General features: G+C 43.5%; 1 protein-coding gene across 4 annotated transcripts in view; it reads left to right on the top strand.

Annotated features, from left to right (window-relative positions):
- The window catches only part of LOC148524821 (serpin B6-like), a 75,375-nt gene that overhangs the window by 51,071 nt on the left and 2,119 nt on the right, over positions 1 to 22,185 (top strand). For 3 of the 4 annotated variants that reach the window (XM_088471729.1, XM_088471731.1, XM_088471732.1), the window contains exon 7: positions 10,307 to 11,240. The exons of the other annotated variant lie outside the window; for it this stretch is intronic. In XM_088471729.1, the coding sequence (XP_088327855.1) occupies positions 10,307 to 10,711 (405 nt within the window). In that variant the 3' untranslated portion in view covers positions 10,712 to 11,240. Of the gene's footprint in view, positions 1 to 10,306; positions 11,241 to 22,185 lie in introns of those variants that run through there. 4 annotated transcript variants of the gene reach the window in all.

The raw sequence follows: 22,185 nt of genomic DNA, 5'->3' as shown, positions 1-22,185 counted from the left end.
ATGGGACTTTTCGTGGCTAATTGAATATGCCCCTAAGATGCATTTTTGCCAAAAAAGACACTTGGCGCTAGAATTGTCACACGGGACCTGGCATGCCGATATGGGCTGTTTGGCATGACTGCAGCAATGATGTATGACGACACATCTGTAGCACCAATATAATCTCCTCTGCATGAACAATAGGGAGATAAATGGAGCATACAATGAGAACATACGAGGACATGGATGAGGATGACCCTGTTCGGCACAGTTTACAATATAACGATCTATGACCTTACCAGGCATAAGCACATATTTTATACAGTGAATCAGTGTTTACCAAACGTATTCCTCGGGGAGCACTAACAGTCCATGGTTTCCAGGTATCTTCACAGAATCACAAGTGAAATAATTGGCTCTACCTGTGGATCTTTTAAAATCTCAGGCAGTAATTAATACACGTGTGCACCAACTAGGAAAAATGGAAACCATGCACTGCTAGTGCTTCCTGAGAAATGAGTTTGGGAAACACTGCAGTGAATCATGCACCTACCATTGGAAAAATATGCATCTACAATACAAATATTGTTTTGCATGGCTAAGTACGTGACTCAGTGTTGTCTTAACAGCAGTGTGGGCCCTGGGCAAATCAATGCACTGGGGCCTTTACCCACCCATTCACGGGGAAAAAATGTAAAATGGTCAATAAAATTAAACCCTCCTGCATTCCCTTCAGACCTCCAACACATGCACACGCGACCGGCTTATAAAAATATCACAAATTTACCAACTGGCCGTGGCTGCAGAGGGGCGGCGGGTTGGCGAGCCCCTACAAGCTTCGGGCCCTTGGGCAACTGCCCAGCAAGTCCAATGGAAGAAATGGCCCTGGCGTGACTTTGCATGTTAAAATGGCTGTAACTGGGAATGCATTATTTTGTCTCACCTGATGGACGAATCTGGAAGTTCTACCTAGAGTCCATGAATGTGCATTTTTATTCCGCTTACATACAAAAATGATCTTCTAGGATTTTGTATTGCACACTTAAGAGGTTCTTCCTCTCAATGACTTGATAATCTTGATACTAAAGACAATTTTGATCTAAATAAATGTAGGAAAACAAGCTTTTACTGTAACTTAGTGCAAATTTCCACCACTATACAGTGTGTAGTACACTCAATACTCTTCACAAATATATTTAATATTTTGTAATTCTAGTTTGAGGATGTACAAACATAATGTTAATTTCAGTAATTTTTTTATGCAGTACCCACAAAAATTGTATCATACTCTTCTTTTTTTTCAGAAGACTTTGAATTTTCAGAAATTTAAAATGTTAGCTTATTCATCGTGATACGTCAAATAAAATGTACCTAAAATGGTCTTTTTTTTTTTTTTTTATTGAAATTGATGAAGGGAAGTACAGACAAGTGTATGTGTGGTTGGTGGTGTGTTTTTTTTTTTTCTTTTAATTAAATCCAGAGCTAATCAAATAGATATGCATTTATAAACTGTGGAACCAGGGATCATTTTGCCTGTTATTCTGGCACACTTGGTACTAGCACACCGGTAAGTAAAAATATACCTCTTTATGGACATAGCCATAGTAGATGCGGGTGGTGCCATTGCTATGGGGCCCAGAATCTTAGGCAACTACTACCTGGGTCCGGGGCCTCCTCCATTTCTAAAATTGCCTCCTAAGCAGTTAGATCAGGATTGTTGTGCAATTTGAAAAGGGGGAGTTGTCCATGCTCATATAGGTGACCGTCTCTGTGATCTCCGAGATTAGGACTGTTTTACACAGAGATCGTGTGTTGAGATTATGAAATCTACTCAAAGTGGAAATTCCTGCATTAGGTAGTATCCCCATCAGGTAGGAGCTGGTTGTTACCTGCTTTTTTTTTTTCGTCTTTACACTGACAGTAAACTGAAATATTCTCATTCCTGAATCATATACGGCAGGCCCATGCCCTGAAGGCATAGGACCGCCATGTAAGATTCAGAAGCTGTCAATGGAAATGTAGCACTTGAAGCATCACCATTGGCAAATAAGGTGAGATAAGTGATTATATTCCCATGAACCTCTTATTTTATCAGACTTCTATGTAGGAGAAGACTGGCTAATGGATCCATTTTCAGTGAGTGGTGTGAATAGTGGATATTGTAATGGTAACAGGAGTGTGTGTAGTGGATGTAAACAGTGACTGCTCCAGGGGTGTGCTAACAGGGCCGTCGCCCGGAGCGCCGGCCCCTAGAGGGCGCCGCTAAGTCCCCATAGATATAAAAAAAAAAGACTGACTACGCTGGTGTGTAGAGCGTGACTCGCAAGGAACTAATGCTCCCTGCTGTCAGCCACGCACAGGACTTGGAGGAAGGTAAGGTACCTGCCAGGGCTAGAAAGAGTGTGCGAGAAGGGGCTGTGCTGCTCCCCTTCCCCAGGGTCGCCCCTGAGTGGCGCTGCAGGGAGGACATGTGAACGGTGGTTCCTTCAGGGACTGTGGCAGCAAGAGGCAGTGGTGGATCCAGGAGAGGGAGGAAGGGGGGAGGGGCTGGTGATTGCCCTCTATAGCTGCTATTACTATCCTTGTCCATCGCGGATGCCCCGCCGCCATTGCCCTCGCAGAACTGCCTGGCACCAGCATTAATATCTTTAATAAGACACTCCGCTGGTGAGGCTGAGCAGCAATGGGGTGGGGCTGCTTAATGACTTCTCAGATCTTAGTCTGTGGTCCGACGAGTCATCATCATGCAGCTCCGCCCACAACTCAGTGCTCATCCTCTCCCAGCAACTACCGGCCCGTGAGGGAAGTGAACGTAAAAGGTAAGTGCTGTACAGTGAGGGGAGCCGTGGCCACCGGAGGGGGTGGGGTTATTTATGTTGTGCTGTAGTATTAGGAGGAGGAAAATGGCAACACAAGGGGGAAGAGGAGCCCTGTGAGGGATGTGGAAACACTGGAAAGGGGAAGGGGAGCCCCTGTGTAAATGTAGCTAGGGAAAGGGGAGCAATGTCTGATATGTGGATTAGGGAATGGGAGCTGTATAGGTGAAGGGAAGTGTATCCCCGGCAGTGGTGTGATCAATGTCCTTAACGACATTGAGCACCCACACCAAACAATGTCATTCACGATATCGTTCAGTGCCGGCACCCTCCCTCATCGCCGAACCTGCACAACCTGACAATATTGTCAGGTTAGACCGCAGGTTCAGGCAATAAGTGATGTTGTCAACGACCAGCGGGAGTGCACATCGCTGATCGTTGATGCCATATCCACTGGCCGATATAACGAACAACTGAACGATGATATCGTTATTATTCATTATACCGTCTAGTGGGTGCGGGGCTTAAGATTTGTTAGCATGAGGGTTTTCAGTTAAGACGGCAGTGTTCTTATTTAAGTGTTTTAACAACATTTACCAGCATTTAAAGCGTTATGGGGATGCTGCAATCCACCCTTGTATGTACCGCCACCACTGACCGTCTACTGCAATGTATAATAGTAGCGGTGCACTCGGCTTCTTCTCAACCGGGCACACCGCTGCTAATATATATTGCAGTGGCAGTGCTGCAGCTGCCTGAGCTGTGCATTCCACCCCTCCCCATATCCTGCAGTGTCTCTACCATGGCATAATGTGTATAAGGGGCTCTACTCTTAAAGTGTATAAACTTCTCTACTGCATTGTAACTTGTATAAGCGGCCCTACTGTGGTGTAACATGTATAAAGGGCTCTACTGTGATGTACCATGGTTAAGTAGCTCTAATGTGGTGTAACGTGTGTAAGGAGTACTACTGCGTGCTGTAATGTGAATTACGGACACTACTCTGTGGTGTAATCTGAATAATGGACACTACTGCGTGGTGTAATGTGAATTTAGTACTAATCTATGTACACGTCCCTTCCCCACGAAGCCACACCCCTATATTTTGCTACTGTAGGAAACTTTCGCCCTGAGCTCCAAAAGGTCTAGAACCGGCCCTGGATGTAAACTATAGAGTATACACTTGTCAGCATGCCCCTCTTTGGTATTACCATGTTTTATTTTCTGTTATACAGTATTACTGTTTTGATCCTAATTGAAAAGCGCAACGGAAAATGCTGGCACTATTTGTGTGTAAGTGTTAATAACATTTTTAATATACTGGGGGCACTCTAATGTAGCATAATATGAACTGGGAGCACTGTAATTATGGCGCAGTCTGTACTGGGGACACAGTATGGCATAATGTGAACTGGTTGCACTGTGTGGCATAATGTGTTCTAGCAGCACCGCAGTGTGGCACATTGTGAACTGGGGGTACTGCAGTATGACATACATAATATGAACTGATGCCCTGTGTGGTACAATGTGTATTAGTTCACTACTATTCTGCAAAACATTAACTAGGGAACTACTATGGTTCATAAAATGCACTAGGGTGCTACAATGGGGCATAAAATTAACAACCACTGTGGAGAGAGGTAACTCTCTCTAGAAGCATTTGGGTGGAGGCCCCGACAAAATATTGCTATGGGGCCCACAAAGTTCTGGCTACTTTATACAATCAATTGGCAGCAGTGAGCAAAAAGGAAGATGTTACATTCCCTAATTCAAATGTTGACTACACAGCAAATGAGAAGAAATTACTATTTGGTCAGCTAACTTCACATATCTCTGTTCGATGTTGCTAAATTCATACTTGGTTGATAGATGATAAAATTGTGTTTTATAGTAGTCTAACAAAAGTTATATTACTAATTACTACATAGTACATACCCCTTTCACACATACACCAACAACCAGAGTTTTTGCTGGGCCAAGCAGCTGAACCCAGGTCTTGGCTATGTGTAAACAGACCCTTGGCTATGAGTGTTTGCGACCCTCTCAGCACCAGGGTTTTTCCCAGGAGCCTATAGTGTGAACAAACGTGACCCGGGTTGCTCAGAAAGTGTTTGGCTGTTTAGAGCACCTGCAGATCACATCAACTGCAGGCGCCGGGCCACATGACAGGGAGCACATGCAACACGGTTTCAATGTGAATGTGTTCGACCCAGGAACTTCCCAGGTTTTTGGTGTACTGTGAAAGGAGGGTTGCAGCTGAAACCCAGGTTGATGCCATGTATTTCCAGGGTCTTATGTGTGAAAGGGGTATAAGAGAGGGAGGTATTCACTCTTTCAAACAGTGCTGCCACAAGTGTAGGAACTAGAAACTGAGAGATAGGCACTTGACACCCCTTTCAGACATAAGACCTGGGAATTACACGGGTCTATCAACTCGGAATTTCGCAGGTCTCAGGCTGACCCTGGTACAGAGCAGGATCGTGGACTCAGGACATTTCTATTCACATATAGCAAAAACCCGGGTCGATGCGCGTTCACTGCAAAAGACCGAGGGTTTTGCTGTATGTGTAAAAGGGGTATAAGTGATGGGTCCACATACACCTAAGTGCAAATTACTCCAAGTATCCCCATTTAGCACGCCACGGATGTTGCGACTTAGCTGTGCCAAACATTAATCCTAAGTACCTAATACACTATAGGCAAACTCAGAAGAAGAAAAAGTAGCAAAATTCAGGAAAAAGTACACCATCTAGGGTAATATGGCAAAAGACAGGCCCGATATGAGTGATCAGCACCATGCGCCAGTTGTCTCCCCAAACGGTCCCTGTCTGTCAACCACACTGCAAATAAAGACTTGCAGCGTGCGGCTCCGGAAACGTACCACGACACAAGCGCATTGCAACTCAAACACGTGCAGTGGCAAACAATCACTCCAGTTGTAAAAAAGGAATCAGTATGGAATGCCAGCTGTCGGGATGCCTCCTGTCAGAATACCGACAGCGGTATCCCGATGTTTGGTATCTCAGCAGGGGTCCGGTAAGTATACTTACCATCACCCCCTAAACCTCCCTTTTTGTAGCCTACCCCTCACAATTAATGCCAAAATATAGTCCCCAATCCCATCCCCCCCCCCCAAAAAAAAAAAACTAAGCCTGTCCTGCTACAGTCCCTAAACCTAAGTGCCCCCCCCCCCGCGCGGCTAACGCTAAGGGCGCCCTGGACTTGCCTCGTTCAGAGTTTATAGCTGCCAGTATAGGGTAGGTAGGGCACTTTAAGTGCAGTCCCCTACCTCCACCATCCCGTTAATTTGCACTATTTCATGAAGGGCAGTGGCATAAACTGCCGCCTCCTCACCCTGCCCCTACCAGAGTAACGGCTGGCAGAGTACTGGTGTGAATTTTTTTTTTTCTTAATGGGTGTTTTTTTTTTTTTTGGTTTGAACACCGTGCTGAGGACTCATTGGCACTGAGGACGTTAAGGGGGGTATCCAATTAGGCGCGATAACGATAAGTTTTCTCAGGATTATTGTGCTATCCTATTGCAAAACTGGAGAAAACCAATTTGCATGGATGACAGGTGATAATGGTACATTAAAATGGGTGTAAGTATATTTTCATGTTGTTATAGGGCATTTTTAAAATAAAATTAAACTACACCTGTTACTTGCACCTGCAATGTTTAAAACCCCTGTCCCATCCATACAGCACCTCCATATACTTGTCCCACAACTTTAAACCCATTTACCAAAATTTTTTTTTTTTTTTTTACTTTTTCACCCTAAAAGTTACAAGTCATTATTGACCCACTTAAGGTAATTAAATAATTATTTAGCCTAGACTGTAAGGATGGTGTCCCAATGGTTCTGACTTTTTAGCTAAAAATAGGGATAGCTAATTGGACACCCCCTAAATGTTAAAAATTGTGAGCCAAAGGTGGACTCTAATGCTGGTGTAACTGTGACTTCATCTTTATGCTAATGCCGCAGCCAATGGAATTCTTAGTGTCCCCCCCCCCCCCCAACTGTGGCACTACTCTGCTGCTTTGCGTAAACAGTTGCACCATCAGTCGCATCATCAAACTTTGCACCAGCATTATGGAGGTGCAGAATGTACGTCTGAACTTGGCTGCTAAAATCCGTGCAACTGCAAAAAACACCTCAGCATGTGGCTAGCCCTCCCCGTTACCTCCCATAAATGCCCACTGACACTTCCTCTCTCTGTAACTAAATTATTTCTGCAACCCCTAACAGTACCCATCAGGATACATGTGCAATGTGACTCGGACTCTTTCATAAACTGAAAAGCCACAACAGCGTCCACCTCTGGATCAGGTGCAGTGTTGGGTCATTTCAGATCAATGCCTATGTAAAGGATGTTTTGAAAATGTTGTTTCATTTCATACAAATATGCTTATGTTTATGGTATGACCATAAGCTAATCATTTTGTGACCAATTATACATGTCTTATGTAGGTTTGGTCACAAACTGGGTATAAATTACTCTTGAAGGAAGAAAAAAAACACATGCAAAGACAGTCTTTTGGCTCCAATGTAGAGTTCAGGATGCATTTAATTCGGCAATAATAGCTTGTGAGTCTAGTCTAGACACGTACCAAACACATTTGCATCCCATTGTACCCATTTTGTAAACCATTTATTTTATGTACAACAAAATGCATTCACTGATAGGCAATAATTAATCTAAAAAAGATCTGTTTAATACAGCAGAAACTACTTGTCCCACATATGCAAAGGATTTTTTTTTTTCTTAAGAACACTCACAAAAACATACTATATGGCAGTCAATTGGGCATTCTCGTACAGCCAGTCATCTGCTGTTTGCACCTAATGCTGGCTACCTGCGAATAATACTGCTATCTTAGGCTCGACGCATAGTTTCTTCCTGTCTGCATGAGTTTGCCATTGCACAAATATTTAATGCCTGCATCCACCACGCAAGAGTATCTGGCACAGCTACAGGATTTTTTTGCATGGAATTGCCAACAAAGATGTGCAGAACTGACACGGAGTATAGTTGCCTACTCGGTCGGGAGTTTCCCGAAACTCGGGTTGTGCTCCCGTTCACCGAGAAGAGTATTCAAGTCTCCCGGTCTGAAGCTGCTGCCCAAGTAAAGTGGATGGTCCAGACGGCCAATGATATATGATTCACACTGAATTGCGTCATTGTAGCCCCACCCTTTAACTTTACAATGTCGGTAATCTCTGCATTTTATAGCGGGGCGACACCACAATGACACCATCATGTCATCCCTCACCGCCCACCTATGCCGCATCTTGCCCCTTGCAATGCCTACTTGGCTTTCACTTCCCAGAGGAAGGAGCCAGAAAGTCTGCAAGTATTGCACATAGTATTAGATTTGCTACTGTCAGTCATCTAAAAAGTGTATTCAGAATTACAAAGTGCAGCTCCATCGATGCTTGCCTTAGAATGGTTATGACTGCAATCCTGAGTTCCATTCCTGTGAGTAGTAAGGTGCTATTATAGTTGGATGAAGAACACAAACACTGGAGAACTGAGAAAACATTGCATCATGAATTTCTGCTGTCATTCTGATGAGAAGAGCAGGAGATGGTAAAAAAAAGAAAAGCGTAAGTCCATAGATCTATCATGCCATGTGCAACAATTCAGACTTGTGGTGGTGGCAGCATCATGATGTGGGATTTTCTTTCATTGCACAAATCAGATGTAAAGGATATCCATATATTCGATGTTTGATGGATTTTTCACTGATGTCATTTTCAACACCATACTGTAGCTGGGGTATATATATGTATGTACAACAAGGGAGATACACTAAAATAGTGATTTATACCAGAGAGAAAGCAGATAATTTGATATGATAGACTGTTTTGCACATACCTTGTTTCATAAGAAGTAATGAAAGGGTCTACGTCTGAGAAGATAAGAAATCATTGAGAACACGCACAGCAGTTATATGATGAATTTAAAGAAAAATTTTATCCTATTACATTTTCCTACATCAGTTTGATGAGAGCCGTGACGTAACTAGGAGCCCAGGGCAAGATGAAAAACGGAGCAACTGTGCCCCCCCCCCCACACACACTTTGTGCACGCACCCTGAAAAAGTGGCTGTGGCCGCATACCATAACATGACACAATGTTTTTTGTCACTCTGGAAACATTCCTTTCCATTCCATATGAACCTTAATGCCCCCAGTAGTAAATGCCCCTTATGCAATGCCCCTGGTATTGCCCCTCATGGAATGCCCACTGTAGTGGTGCCCCTTATGCAATGTTCTCAATAGTTGTGCCTTTTATGCAAAACCCCCTGTTGTAGTGCACATTACGCAGTGCCCCTGGCACATCAGATACACATTATACTTACCTGAATCCCTGCTCCTGCGCCCACTCCTCCGGTTCCTATCAGCACAATGGCATTTCTCCCTTCATCCATTGCGGGAGCTGGAAGGTGAAGCTCATGAGTGAGCTCCAGTCTGGCTCCAGCCCTGAGTGCAACAGCCAATGAGTGAGTCTGATTCCTATTGACTACTAAAACAAACACAGCTGCTGCCAGGTAGTAGTGGCGCTGTCAGTGAGTTTAATACCCGTCGGCGGTGTGTTTGATTGAGCACTACACACTAACCACTGTCCTGAGCACCCACCCCCTCCCTTAGGCTCTCATCCAGTGGCGTAACTAAGTGTGGACCCTGCTTATTCAGCTATTCCATGCAGTCTAGGCTGCTGCTTAAACTCTCTTCTCTTCATAACATGCCATGCCTCTGTTAGAGACAGCTTTGCCCTTATTCGCATTCTAATGAAGTGATTGCTTCAGGTTCCATGTTTGGCAATTTTAAAACTGGGTTTGCACAGAAGATTGGGATAAAAACAATGATAATTAAAAGTTCTCAAACTGTAATCACACCTTATAAAATATATAACGCAACTCCTTAAAAATGTATTATTGATCATGAATTGTATGTTTTGAAGCCCACACAAATTGTACCTTTTAAAAAGTAAATGGGATTATAAATTTAATGTAACCATTCTGAAAATTGCTTCTACAGGGTGGTCCAAAAGTCTTCATACACAGGGAAAATTAACACTTTTTAACAAAATTTAACTTTATTGACAAAACACAGATACACACCCCCCTTGACGCTAACTGAATGTACGAGTAGTCTATGAGGGTGTGGCAGCTTGGACTAATAGAAAGCTCTGAATTCTGCCAATATTCTGCAACTGCTCTTTTTCATTCACTCACATTCCCCACATGGTGGATGAGGCTGCAGTTGGTGCATGCAGTTTTTCCTCTTGCCTTGGGTGTCTGCAGCAGTGGAGATTATATGTTACTGCTCTGAAAAGTAGGTCATACTGATCTGGGTAGGAACCTATTATCTAACTTTGCTGCAGGTGCCAAGGCAGATCCCCCACACCTCTTGGCACCACATGCACAAAACTTAGCTATACATTCCCTTCATGTAGTGTGAAAATTCTTAGTGACCTGTTGCCATGTTTTGTTTCTTTTTTCAGCTTGAGAAAGAGCTAACCTACAACAAATTTTTGGAATGGACAAATCCAGAAAGGATGGACCTAATAGAAATGGAGTTGTCTGTACCGAAATTTAAGCTAGAAGACAGTTATGACCTGAAATCTGTGCTTAGTGACATGGGGATGCCTGATGCTTTTGACCAAAGCAAAGCTGACTTCTCAGGAATGTCTACGAATAATGACTTGATCCTCTCTAAAGTAGTGCACAAGTCTTTTGTGGATGTGAATGAGGAAGGTACAGAGGCTGCTGCTGCCACAGCAGGAATTATGATGATGCGTTGTATGAGGATTGTGCCAAAGATTGTCTGTGACCATCCTTTTCTGTTCTTTATCACTCATGCACAAAGCCGGAGCATTTTGTTTTGTGGCAGATTCACTTCACCTTAAACAATTTTCTCTTCTCCATCTTAAGGGGCACTACACCTAAAACATAGGTTGAACCAAATTAAAAGCCTCTTGTAACATTCACAAATTGTTCAATTACCTTTGAATGCCTTACGCTCTTTTCAGTTAAGGCGTGTTTTTGAATGTGTACGTGTACATTTATGAATATTGCATTGTAGTAATCCGCTGTGCACTCCTAATGCACCAAAACCTTTGTTTTGGGTGAGAAAAATTGCCAAATTCCCTTATTTTGAACTATTTCTGTAGGGGATATACAGCCATGTGGGTTAGTGGCAGTTCTGGAGCCTGGCTAAGATTTAGAATTGTTTCATATTAAAAGTAGTCACAAGTACTTCTGTCAAAATACAGGATTATGATAACTCTATTTTTCATTGAGTAATTCAAAATGTAATGCATTACACAACACCTAATTTTCTTAAAAATAAAAAAGACCACAATAATTTGCATTGTTATATGAAGGTGAAGTTCAATGTTTTTCATACGTAATAAAAAAAACAAGTGTCCTATCAAAGCAATATTTGTCATTTGTTAATTCTCACACAAATATATTTTTTTAAATGTATACTGTACCTAAAGTTTGGCCACAATGTGTTACATGATGTACTGCAGAGATCTACACATTTTGCCAACACATTAAAATTTATGTATAGTAAAAGTAGTTAAGGGGTAAATTTTTCTGCACTTTTTACAGTCGACTCTTTGGTGGCTATGGCCGCTGGATTTAAAAAATGCCTGTTTTGTGTTAAAAATGATTTTTAAATCCAATGACTGAAACTTCTGAAGACTGTGTGGCTTTAAACACTTAAATGACTAATATTTAAAAAAAAATAAAAAAAATGGCCAAACAATTGTTGATTTAGTATTTTATTTTTTTTTATCAAAAATTCCATAAATAATATCGAGTTAGTTTATTTTAACATGTGCAGATCTGTTAATATTATACTGAAAAGTTTAAATAGCTAATATACACATACTTTGATTAAAAAAATCAACAATTTTAGAGATTTTTGGAAAAAATTATTTTAGAAAGTTTTTCTTTTTTTAACTTATCACGGTTTATGAGTGTGTATATATACACATACGCACACTCAAACAAAAAATATATATATATAATACACACTCCTGTTAACACAATATGTATGTGTGTCAACATAGTATAAAAATTGGTTTATTTTATAAAATTATCTGAATAATGGCTATTGTAAATTTAACAGTAATATTCTTAACAAATCTGCATATGGCAAAAAGTAAACTAATTATTTATGGAATGTTATACTACAAATGTTAATCAACAGTTTTGGGGACATTTTTGGTAAAAAAAATTAGTTATTTTCTTTATTACTATGTTAACACATAAATAACACACTGACACACACACATAATTATATATATATATATATATATATATATATATATATAATGTCTGTGTGTGTATTTATGTGTTGGGTATATCAAACACTTCACAGTTCTGCAGTAGGAGCAGCCAGCAGTAGTAGGTGGGTGTTCCTGAGGATCAACAATCACTGCGGTCTGGGTGAGGGAGTTACTTTTGGGAGATGCTTCTGTAGTCAGCCCAGGCTGGTAGGCATGTTAGTCTCACTGATCACAGGCAGTGATTGTAGCCAACGGAGAAGTGTGTGTAGCTAAAGTTACCCTGAGACTCTTCAGCTTGGATTTCAAGAAGGTTACTGTCAGAAAATGATTTCCCAGAAGTTACCAATGGGCGATTTGAAGCGACTGTGTCAGGAAAAGCCCAGCTTGGCGTGGTTGTAGTTAATGCACCAAGCAAGTGGTTGAAAGTGCCACTTATTAAATTTATTCACTTAGCTGTAAACCTGTCTTATGCATAATTAGGCCAGTAATTATATATAGTGGATTTTGTAACTCAATCTACTTTTTATAAGATCCATCTTATATGTTTTTTTGATTTGTGAACGCATTTATACAAATGTTTAACAAGCAAGCTGTGTGTTTAGGCTATAGTTTGAGGTTCAGACCTTAACTTCAATACGGGAACTTGTGTGCTTAAAAGTTACACGGGTTGTCTGTGTTTTTAGCTATATGCTCCTTTCTTCCTGTGAAAATATTTGTAGGGTCCCCACAACTATCACAATCCACCATACCTCCACTTGCCTAAATTATAACAGAAACCAACTCAGAGAGCAGGATGGCAGAAACCTTACAGACCCCTTCAACTTGGAAGCAATGCTCTTGTCTGTCCCACCACCTCATGGTAATGGTTACTGAAACTATTTTCTGGTGACTAATATAAATTGAAGGGCCCATTGTAATGCATACTAAAGACAGCATAAATCTAGTCTAGCAGCTAGTCAGCTAGTGGATATTAGTGACCCATACACCAATATACTTACTACCTGCTAGATTGCTGCTTGCTAACCCTTTTTATTGTGAGGTACCTTTTGCAAATGAGACCAGTGTAGGTGTTACGAACCACTTCCATGACATGTTCCCTACAAGTTATGTGCAAGCAAAGCCAGGGGACTAGAGGTCAGCTTGGAAATACCAAAGTTTTTTTACTGGCCACCTCTCTTAACACCAGTCTCTCTTGTACTTCGAGTCCTCCTGGACCGTCATATATGACAGAGCAGGCCCAGACGTTTTGCATATTAGTATTCATATATCAAAGTGAGATTTTTCCTGAGTTGCTTAAGTCATATTACTAAAAACCTTGTTCTTAGGTTTAAAATATTACTTGGGAGCAGATCACTGCAATATTGCAAATTATTTTCTTTAAGGTTCTGTGGGGTCTATTTAAGCTTTGTTAGGAGATAAAGTGAACGGTTATACCAGCCGATCAGCTCCTAACTGCCATGTCACAGGCTGTGTTTGAAAAATTGCAGTTAGGAGCTGATTGGCTGGTACCTTATCACCGTTCACTTTGTCTCCTAACAAAGCTTAGTAAATAGATCCCTGTATATTTTAGGAATATTGTGCAAATAACACAGATCTGTTCTAACTTGTAGATCATAAGCACTATTGATTTATTGGGCAGAATTCAATTGATTCCAGCCCCTATCGCGCCCGACGGAGCTATTCAATTTCTTGCTCCTGTCGGGAGCAATCAGTTGCCAGCACTACATTTCAGCTCGCAGCCCCAGGGGGATAAGAGCTGAAATGTGTGAAAAGTGACCTGTTTGGGCGCCCAAACAGCACTTTTCGCGGTCGCGCCCAGCATTTTTGTCGGGTTTAGCTACTTTACGCGGCTAAACCTGACCTCTATGGGCGCGATCGCGCAAAAACGGCATCAATTGAATAGCGGCCCGCGATCTCCTGTCACTTTAGACGGGAGTTCCGAACCGCGTAATCAATTGAATTCCGCCCATTGAGTACTGCTAGAATAATTAAAGTTAATTTGTTGCAACACACTTCCTTTAGTTTAACCATATTATTAAATAAATCTCTCTTTCTTATTCCCAAGCACTTAAATATACTGAATCCCATTTAAGAAAATTCATAAAGGCACATTATAATTACATTCCTTTTTCATGGAGAGGTGAATCCTCAATTGTGATCCACCTCCTCGGAGTAAACTTGACCCTCAAAAAGAATATTCACAATAGAGTAATAGTCACAAGACTCACATTGTCATAGGCATATGAGTCATATTTGTAAAGCCTTGGTCCCTTCTTAGATGTTCAGCTCAGGTACATTGACCATCAGTATCTCTTATGGGGGGCATCCACTAAACGATTTTAGCCCTGTCCAACCTCTAAACGATTTTCCCTTGAAATTTGATCTTCCACTCTGAACGATTTGTAAACGATTTTCAAAAGATCTAAGGATAAACGATGTCGTTTCAAACTGTGATTGACAGCTCTCTGCTATAGTGGGCAGATATTTTAGAGCGGTGGGCGTGGCTATACTGAGGGAATAAAGAGCTGGCGGCCATTTTACTCATTGCATTTATGCTCTGTGGCTAGTTTGGTTTGGTTTATACCTGCTGAACGCTGTTGCATTGCTCATTTGCTGTGGTTTGTTTTTGGCTTGTCTTTAAACAAACTGTACTTATTTCTCTTCCTCATGGATCCTTCTTATCGCTATCGTGTGATGACCGCATATGCTGGAGTCGTGCTTTTAGCTGATAGGGAGAGGTCTGAGAGACGGAGAAGGGTGCACTCATGCTGGACCAGGGAGTGGTTGCTGCAGAGGGATACTCTGTCGCACATGCCACTGCTGATGGGACTACGTGAGAACAACCCTGATGACTTCCGAAACTATCTGAGGATGGATGACGTCACCTTCCGGGAGTTATTGAGTTTGGTGACTATATCGAGAGGCAGGATACGAGGATGCGAAGGGCCATACCCCCTGAGGAGAGGCTGATAGCTACCCTGCGGTTCCTGGCGACTGGCAGATCCCTTGCTGACTTAAAGTTTGGCACCCTCATCTCTGCGCAAACTTTAGGTCGCATAATTCCAGAGACCTGTCGAGCCATATTTATGGTTTTGAAGGCTGAGTATTTTAAGGTAATCACATTTTATACTGTTCATTTATTAAGTGATCCAGGAACCCATTACTTCCCTCTCCCCTCAGAAATGTTTGTATGTGCAGGACTCCTAGTATACACTTGCAGGTCCCCGCAGTCTTCCCTAATCTGTCACTCATCATGTGCTACCCCTCTACTATATGGTGCAGGACCCCAGTATTTCCCCCCCCCCCAAATGTGTATGTGCAGGACTCCTAGTATACACTTGCAGGTCCCCGCAGTCTGCCCTAATCTCTCACATATGTGCTGCAGGACCCCAGTATCCCCCCCCCCCCCCCAAATGTGTATGTGCAGGACTCCTAGTATACACTTGCAGGTCCCCACAGTCTGCCCTAATCTCTCACATATCATGTGCTGCAGGACCCCACTATCCCCCCCCCCCCCCCTGAGATGTGTATGTGCAGGACCCCACTATCCCCCCCCCCCCTGAGATGTGTATGTGCAGGACCCCACTATCCCCCCCCCCCTGAGATGTGTATGTGCAGGACCCCACTATCCCCCCCCCCCCAGGAGATGTGTATGTGCAGGACTCAAGAGTAATTTTATTTGCTAAAAAACACTTCACATACCATATTGTAAAAATCTGTTTTAAATTGGAATATAATGGGGTTGATGTATGAAGCCCAAACCCAGTATCTGCGCACGTTATGTGCGCTGATACCGTTTCTCCCCGATGTATGATCGGGGGGTCTGGACAGTAATTGTCATTATTGGTGCTGCTATCTACAAGATAGCACCGCCGAGCATAAGGGCTATATATAAACGGCCATACCGCATGACCATGTAGCTGGCGTTATGGACAGCTACAGCCTGGCGCTAGCCTATACCCACAACAGGGACAGCGCTGTCCCTTCTGGGGCTGCTGCCGGCTCTAGGGCTGCACATGGGGATCTCGCGATACTGGCGAGAGCCGGCCGGGACAGACACAGTGCATCAGCACTAGGCTGATGCGCTGTGCTCTCCAGCGGTTAGTGCCGGAGGGGGGATTTAAGGCTCCCCCTTTCCGTCCGATGAGATGTTCTTACGTCTCATTGGTAATGCTTCCTGCTTCGCCTCGGAAAAGAGGCGAAGCATGAAGCGGTATAGGGGCACGGTAAGTGCCGCTATCATACATCTACCCCAAAGTGTTAAATCTCTTTTTGCATTTTTTTATTTTTTTTATTTATATTATTTTGTTTTAGTTTCCATCTATCGTGGAGGAATGGCAAACAATAGCTCAGCAATTTGAAGATAAGTGGAACTTTCCAAATTGTGGTGGGGCAATTGATGGGAAGCATGTGCGCATTGTCCCACCAGCTAATAGTGGCTCGCTCTACTACAATTATAAAGGTTATTTTAGCCTTGTGTTGATGGCCATTGTCAACGCCAACTACGAATTTATTTTTATAGATGTGGGTAAAAATGGCCGTGGATCATTTAAGGACACTGAATTTTACCATCGTATGATCTCTGGCGCCCTCAATTTACCGCCTGTTTCACATTGCAAGCATCAATTGAACTTTGTGTTCGTAGCTGATGCGGCCTTTGCCTTACAGGAGAATGTAATGAAACCCTATCCCCAAAGGGGTTTAACCAAAGAGCGGCGTATCTTTAATTATCGCCTTTCAAGGGCTAGGCATACTGTGGAAAATTCGTTTGGCATCATGTGCAGCAGGTTTAGAATTTTCTATACACCTATTAATCTGGAAATTACAAAAATTGAATGGGTAGCAATGGCCTGCTGTGCTCTACACAACTTGTTACGGCATAAAGCAACATCCCAAACACACTTGCCTACCTCTGTTTTGGAGCGGCCCGAACAAACGGTGAACAATGAACTCTTGCCACAGTATCCCAATCCAGAGTCCCTCAGGTTGCGTCAGGGCGTGCAAAAGCAATAAGGGAGGAATACCTCCATTTCTTCAATGGTGTGGGTGCTGTGGAATGGCAAGATAATTACATATAATTGTTTATTTTACCCATACTTAATATTTTGAAAATGACAATAAAAGATTTTACAAACACTGACTTTGTGGATACTTATTTGAATTAAATTTACTAAAATGTCATTAGATCATGTACCAAAATGTTCCAAATTTAAAGTTGCTTATGCTTTTAGATAAATTCATTTATAATTATTCTGTTTTTTTTGGAAAATAGTATAGTGTTTTATTTTTTTAAAGTGTTTTGTTTTTTTTTATAAGATTTTGTTTTGGTTTTCGAACAACATCTGGATATAATATGGGTATAAAGCAATGATTAGGTGTGAAAATTGTGGGCCTGATTCAGATACGGTCGCTCTGATAGAGCGCTCGCTCAGAATCAGGGTTTTTTTTTTTTTAATTAAGTGGCCTCCTGGCCCCTAGCATAGCTGTGGGTGACCACCCACAACTATTGCGAGCGGCCAGGATGATGGTCACCATGGTCAAGACCGTAGCGACCATCCGGCTTGCAATGAGACCTTTGTGGTAGGGTCTCGGCCAACGCAAGCCCCAGAGATCTTTCGGCATTAACAGAGCCGGAAGTTCACAAGTGATGTCAGTGGGGCCGCCCCCAGACGGCAGGCGTTCCGGCAGGAACGCTTCCGTTTGGGCTTCTACCCCCCCGGCCCGCCCACCAAAGGGGGCGTGCTGTCATTCAACATCGACAGCACAAACCCTTTGGTGTGAGACCCGGAGCGACGGATTGTCCGTCGCTAGCCGGGTCTCGCGCATGTGCACAACGGAGCCGGCTCCGTGGTGCGCATGCCCAGTGGTCAACCATCGACCCCGTTGCGAGCGCTCAGTGCTTGCGACCTTGTCAGAATCAGGCCCTGAATTCACAAATTATTCAGGTTCAGTATACATAGGATGAATGGTACACATATTCAATTCACACACATTGGTTAATGAAAATCACACCCACAACCAAACATTTATTCTACATGAATGCACCATCAAGAAAGAAAAACACAAGACCAGAGTATTGAAGTTTAACATTTTTATAAGTATCAAAAAAAAAAAAACTGGACCGGATTCATTGAATATTACCAGGCCACTGAGTGCCTCCTCAGTAGGGACTACTCCAAAAATGAGAAGCTTCAGGCACTGAAATAAGTGTAATATACAGTCGGGAGCTAAACAGTGATGTCAACATAAGCAGGGTGAAGAACAAGAAATAGGGTTCAAAAACTGTGTCCATGGGAGCACAAGAAGTATGCAGAAATCAACACGTTCAGAAAACAGGTGCAAATGAAGTACATTTGCCCAAGTTAAGGCACTATGTACATGCTCAAATTCAGCCTTGACAAAGAACCAAAGAAAAAGAAGTGTCAAATTTAGAATCACTTAAAAAAACCGAACATTAAAAAATATCTAATAATTAAAATACACTTCATCATCGGCCTCCAGCGTGGCTTGTGCGCTCATCCATGATGAGCGCACTTCACTGCTGGATGTGGTGGGAATGGGAACTGGTGTCTGTGGGGCGCCCGACGCATGATAGGTGAGGGGATGTGACGGAGGAGGAATTGGCATTAGTTGGGACGCGGGTCTATGAGGTGGGATAGGGAAATTGTCAGAAGACAATGGGGTGGGCTGCGCCATCATATATGACCCTATGTTACTATGCTCGTCCAATTTTCCATCGTTAGCTAGTAACAGAGCGTTATATATAATACGCTTGAAATGATGCAGCTGGTTATGAGCCATGCTGTCCATTTCGTTGCCGATGTGAGCTGCAAAAGTTTGATTTGGCCCGGGAGGTGTATGTAATACCTCCTCCGCGTGACTCAAAAATCTGTCACTTCTTGACGGGCCAGAGGATGGAGTCCTGGAAGCCGTCCTCCGCTTCTTGGCGGGTGCTGCCACTGCCGGCCTCTCAATTCTAGACTCCATAACCTCTGTGGTCTCGCTGGTTGAAGGGACAGGAATCACATCCAGGACTTCCTCCTTTGGAAAAATGACAAACAAATAATAAAAGTATTTAGATATTAACAAAATAAACATACATACAGTGCCTTACAATATGTTTTTTTAATTAAAAAAGCACAACATTTGGAGCATCACCATCCTGTCCATCCTAGCAAAAAATAATACACTATGGGCCTGATTCAGACCAGGACGCAAGTGGTGAGCGCTCACAACTGGGTCGATGGTGGCCCAGAGCGCATGCGCACCACGGAGCCGGCTCCGTCGTGCGCATGCGCGAGACCCGGATAGCGACGGGCACTCCGTCGATCCAGGTCTGGCACCAAAGGGGTCGTGCTGTCGATGTTGAGTGACAGCACGCCCCCTTTGGTGGGCGGGCAAAGGGGGTGGCTGGCCAAACGGAGGCGTTTCCATGTGAACGCCTACCGTTTGGGGCCACCCCATTGACATCACGAGTTATGTCAGTGGGAGAGATTTTGGCTCTGTTAGAGCCGAAATCTCTCTGGTGCTTGCGGCCAAGAGACCCTACCACAAGGGTCTCGTCGCCTGCCCGATGGTCGCGATGGTCTTGACCATCGCGACCATCATCATGGCCGCTCGCTATAGTGGTCCTTATTCAGAGCGAGCACTCTGTCGCAGCGAGCGGCTCTGAATCATGGCCAATGTCCAATTAAAAAATACAATAGTTTAATGGCATACCTGGTCCTGCCCCTCCACATTCTCCACGAGGGTCTCTTCTTCCTCGGGAACCAGCGAAGACCGCGCCCGTGTCTTTGGCTCTTGGTCAAGGACGAATTTGAGCAAGTCATAGTACCATAACTTCGGCTTTATGACTTCATCTGCACCTGCTCCCGAACGTTTTGAATCTTCATACTTCTTGTGCCCCTTCAGGAACACTGTTCTCAACCCCTGGATCTTGTTCTTCACCCAGTCTATGCCAACATCACTGTCGCACTCCCGACTGTATACTAACAACTTCTTCAGTGCCTGAAGCTTGACGTCACGATTGGAGTAGTCCCGATCTGCGTGCTTCCAAAGGCACTCATTGGCCTGGTAGATCTCAATGAACCCGGTCACAAACGCTCTGGATTGAGTTCCAGTCATGTCTGCAAGTGAGAAAAAAATGCATTACCCCATGCAGCCTCCCCCCTATGCCCTGTATGCAGCACCCCCATGCCCTTTATGCAGCCTCTCCAACTATGCCCTGTATGCAGCCTCTCCCCTCTGCCCTGTATGCAGCCTCTCCAACTATGCCCCGTATGCAGCCTCTCCCCCTATGCCCTTTATGCAGCCTCCCCCTCCTCTGCCCTGTATGCAGCCTCTCCCCCCATGCCCTGTATGCAGCCTCTGCCCTGTATGCAGCCTCTCCCTCCATGCCCTGTATGAAGCCTCTCCCCTCTGCCCTGTATGCAGCCTCTCCCCTCTGCCCTGTATGCAGCCTCTCCCCCATGCCCTGTATGCAGCCTCTCCCCCCCCTGCCCTGTATGCAGCCTCTCCCCCCCTGCCCTGTATGCAGCCTCTCCCCCCCATGCCCTGTATGCAGCCTCTCCCCCCCATGCCCTTTATGCAGCCTCCCCCCATGCCCTTTATGCAGCCTCCCCCCATGCCCTTTATGCAGCCTCTCCTCTGCCCTGTATGCAGCCTCTCCCCCTATGCCCTGTATGCAGCCTCTCCCCCTATGCCCTGTATGCAGCCTCTCCCCCTATGCCCTGTATGCAGCCTCTCCCCCCTATGCCCTTTATGCAGCACCCCCTTGCCCTTTATGCAGCACCCCCCCCACAGTATGCCCTTTTACTGCACACCCCCAAATCCCTCTATGCAGCACCCTCCAAGTGCCACACCCCACTTGTGTGCCCCCTCTTGTACCCCTTCCCAGTGCCAGTCCCCAGGGAGTGCTACATTGGTGGACAGTGGTGTACAAATAAATACTCACCGAGCTTCTATTTGTGATCTTGTCAGACGCTCCGTCAGGGCAGAATAAACAAAATGGTGGTGTGGGAGTGTCAGGGAGTAGTGTCAGGGAGTGGTTCATCGTTTGATCATTCACCCTAAACGATGTGCAAACGATGTACAAGCGATATAGAAGCGATCAAGTGAAATTGACCTGCATGTTCACTCGATGGAGGACACGATCACACGACCAGCGGGAGCGCGCATCGTACATCGTTAGAAACTATTTCTGAACGATTTGCAAACGATTTTTAAACGATTGAACGATATCGTTATCGTTCAATCGCCTGCTAAAATCGTTTAGTGGATGCCCCCCATTACTCTTATCAAGCCTGAAGTCCAGCAAACCGCCAACCAACATGTTTTGACCATAAAATGGTCTGTTTCTTTTATGAGATCTTTACATGCCTATGACCATTTGAGTCTTGTATGTTTAATACCGATCAGGAGAAGAAGAAATATTATTCTGGGTGGTGGATTTAACTTTGACGTGCGCTCAGTGTAACTATTGGACTTTTATTGACTTTATTACACTATTGTGAATATTCTTTTTGAGGTTCAAATCTAAGAGGGGGAGGATCACAATTTCGGATTCATCTCTCCGTGTAAAAGGAATGTAATTATATTGAGCGCCTTTATGAATTCTCCTAAACTAATTTTTTTCCATGTTTATTACAAGTGTTTGGTGACACTTATAGGTTGCTTTGTGTTGGCAGTTCTTGTGCACATTTCAGGACACCTCCTTACTGTTTATAAATCCTATTTTAATTTGTTTAAAAGAAGAGCACTATGTAATTGGCCATATTTAGCTTTTAAAGTTATTTTTTCATTTTAAGAAGCATTTGTCATTTCATTTTTTATGAATACCTACCCTGTTAATAACATTGTTACAAGTCCATTGTATAGTATTTTCACTATCTACAATACAAAGTACAAGATGAATATCAAGGTAAAGGTACAATTATTTAATACCTGTTGTGTATTTACACTTCGGGAAAGGATTTGCATGCTTTAAATCTTTAAATTTAGATGTAAATTCTGGAGAGACAAAAGTGAAGGTAATGCAGTAGTATATTGCACTGAGATTTGTGAAAGGTGTTTTGAAGATATTT

This window comes from Taudactylus pleione, unplaced genomic scaffold, assembly GCF_031769625.1.
Source record: "Taudactylus pleione unplaced genomic scaffold, aTauple2 ptg000116l, whole genome shotgun sequence".
NCBI classification, from domain to species: domain Eukaryota; kingdom Metazoa; phylum Chordata; class Amphibia; order Anura; family Myobatrachidae; genus Taudactylus; species Taudactylus pleione.
Note: the sequence above shows the minus strand (reverse complement) of the source record. Positions and strands in the feature narration are given on the sequence as shown.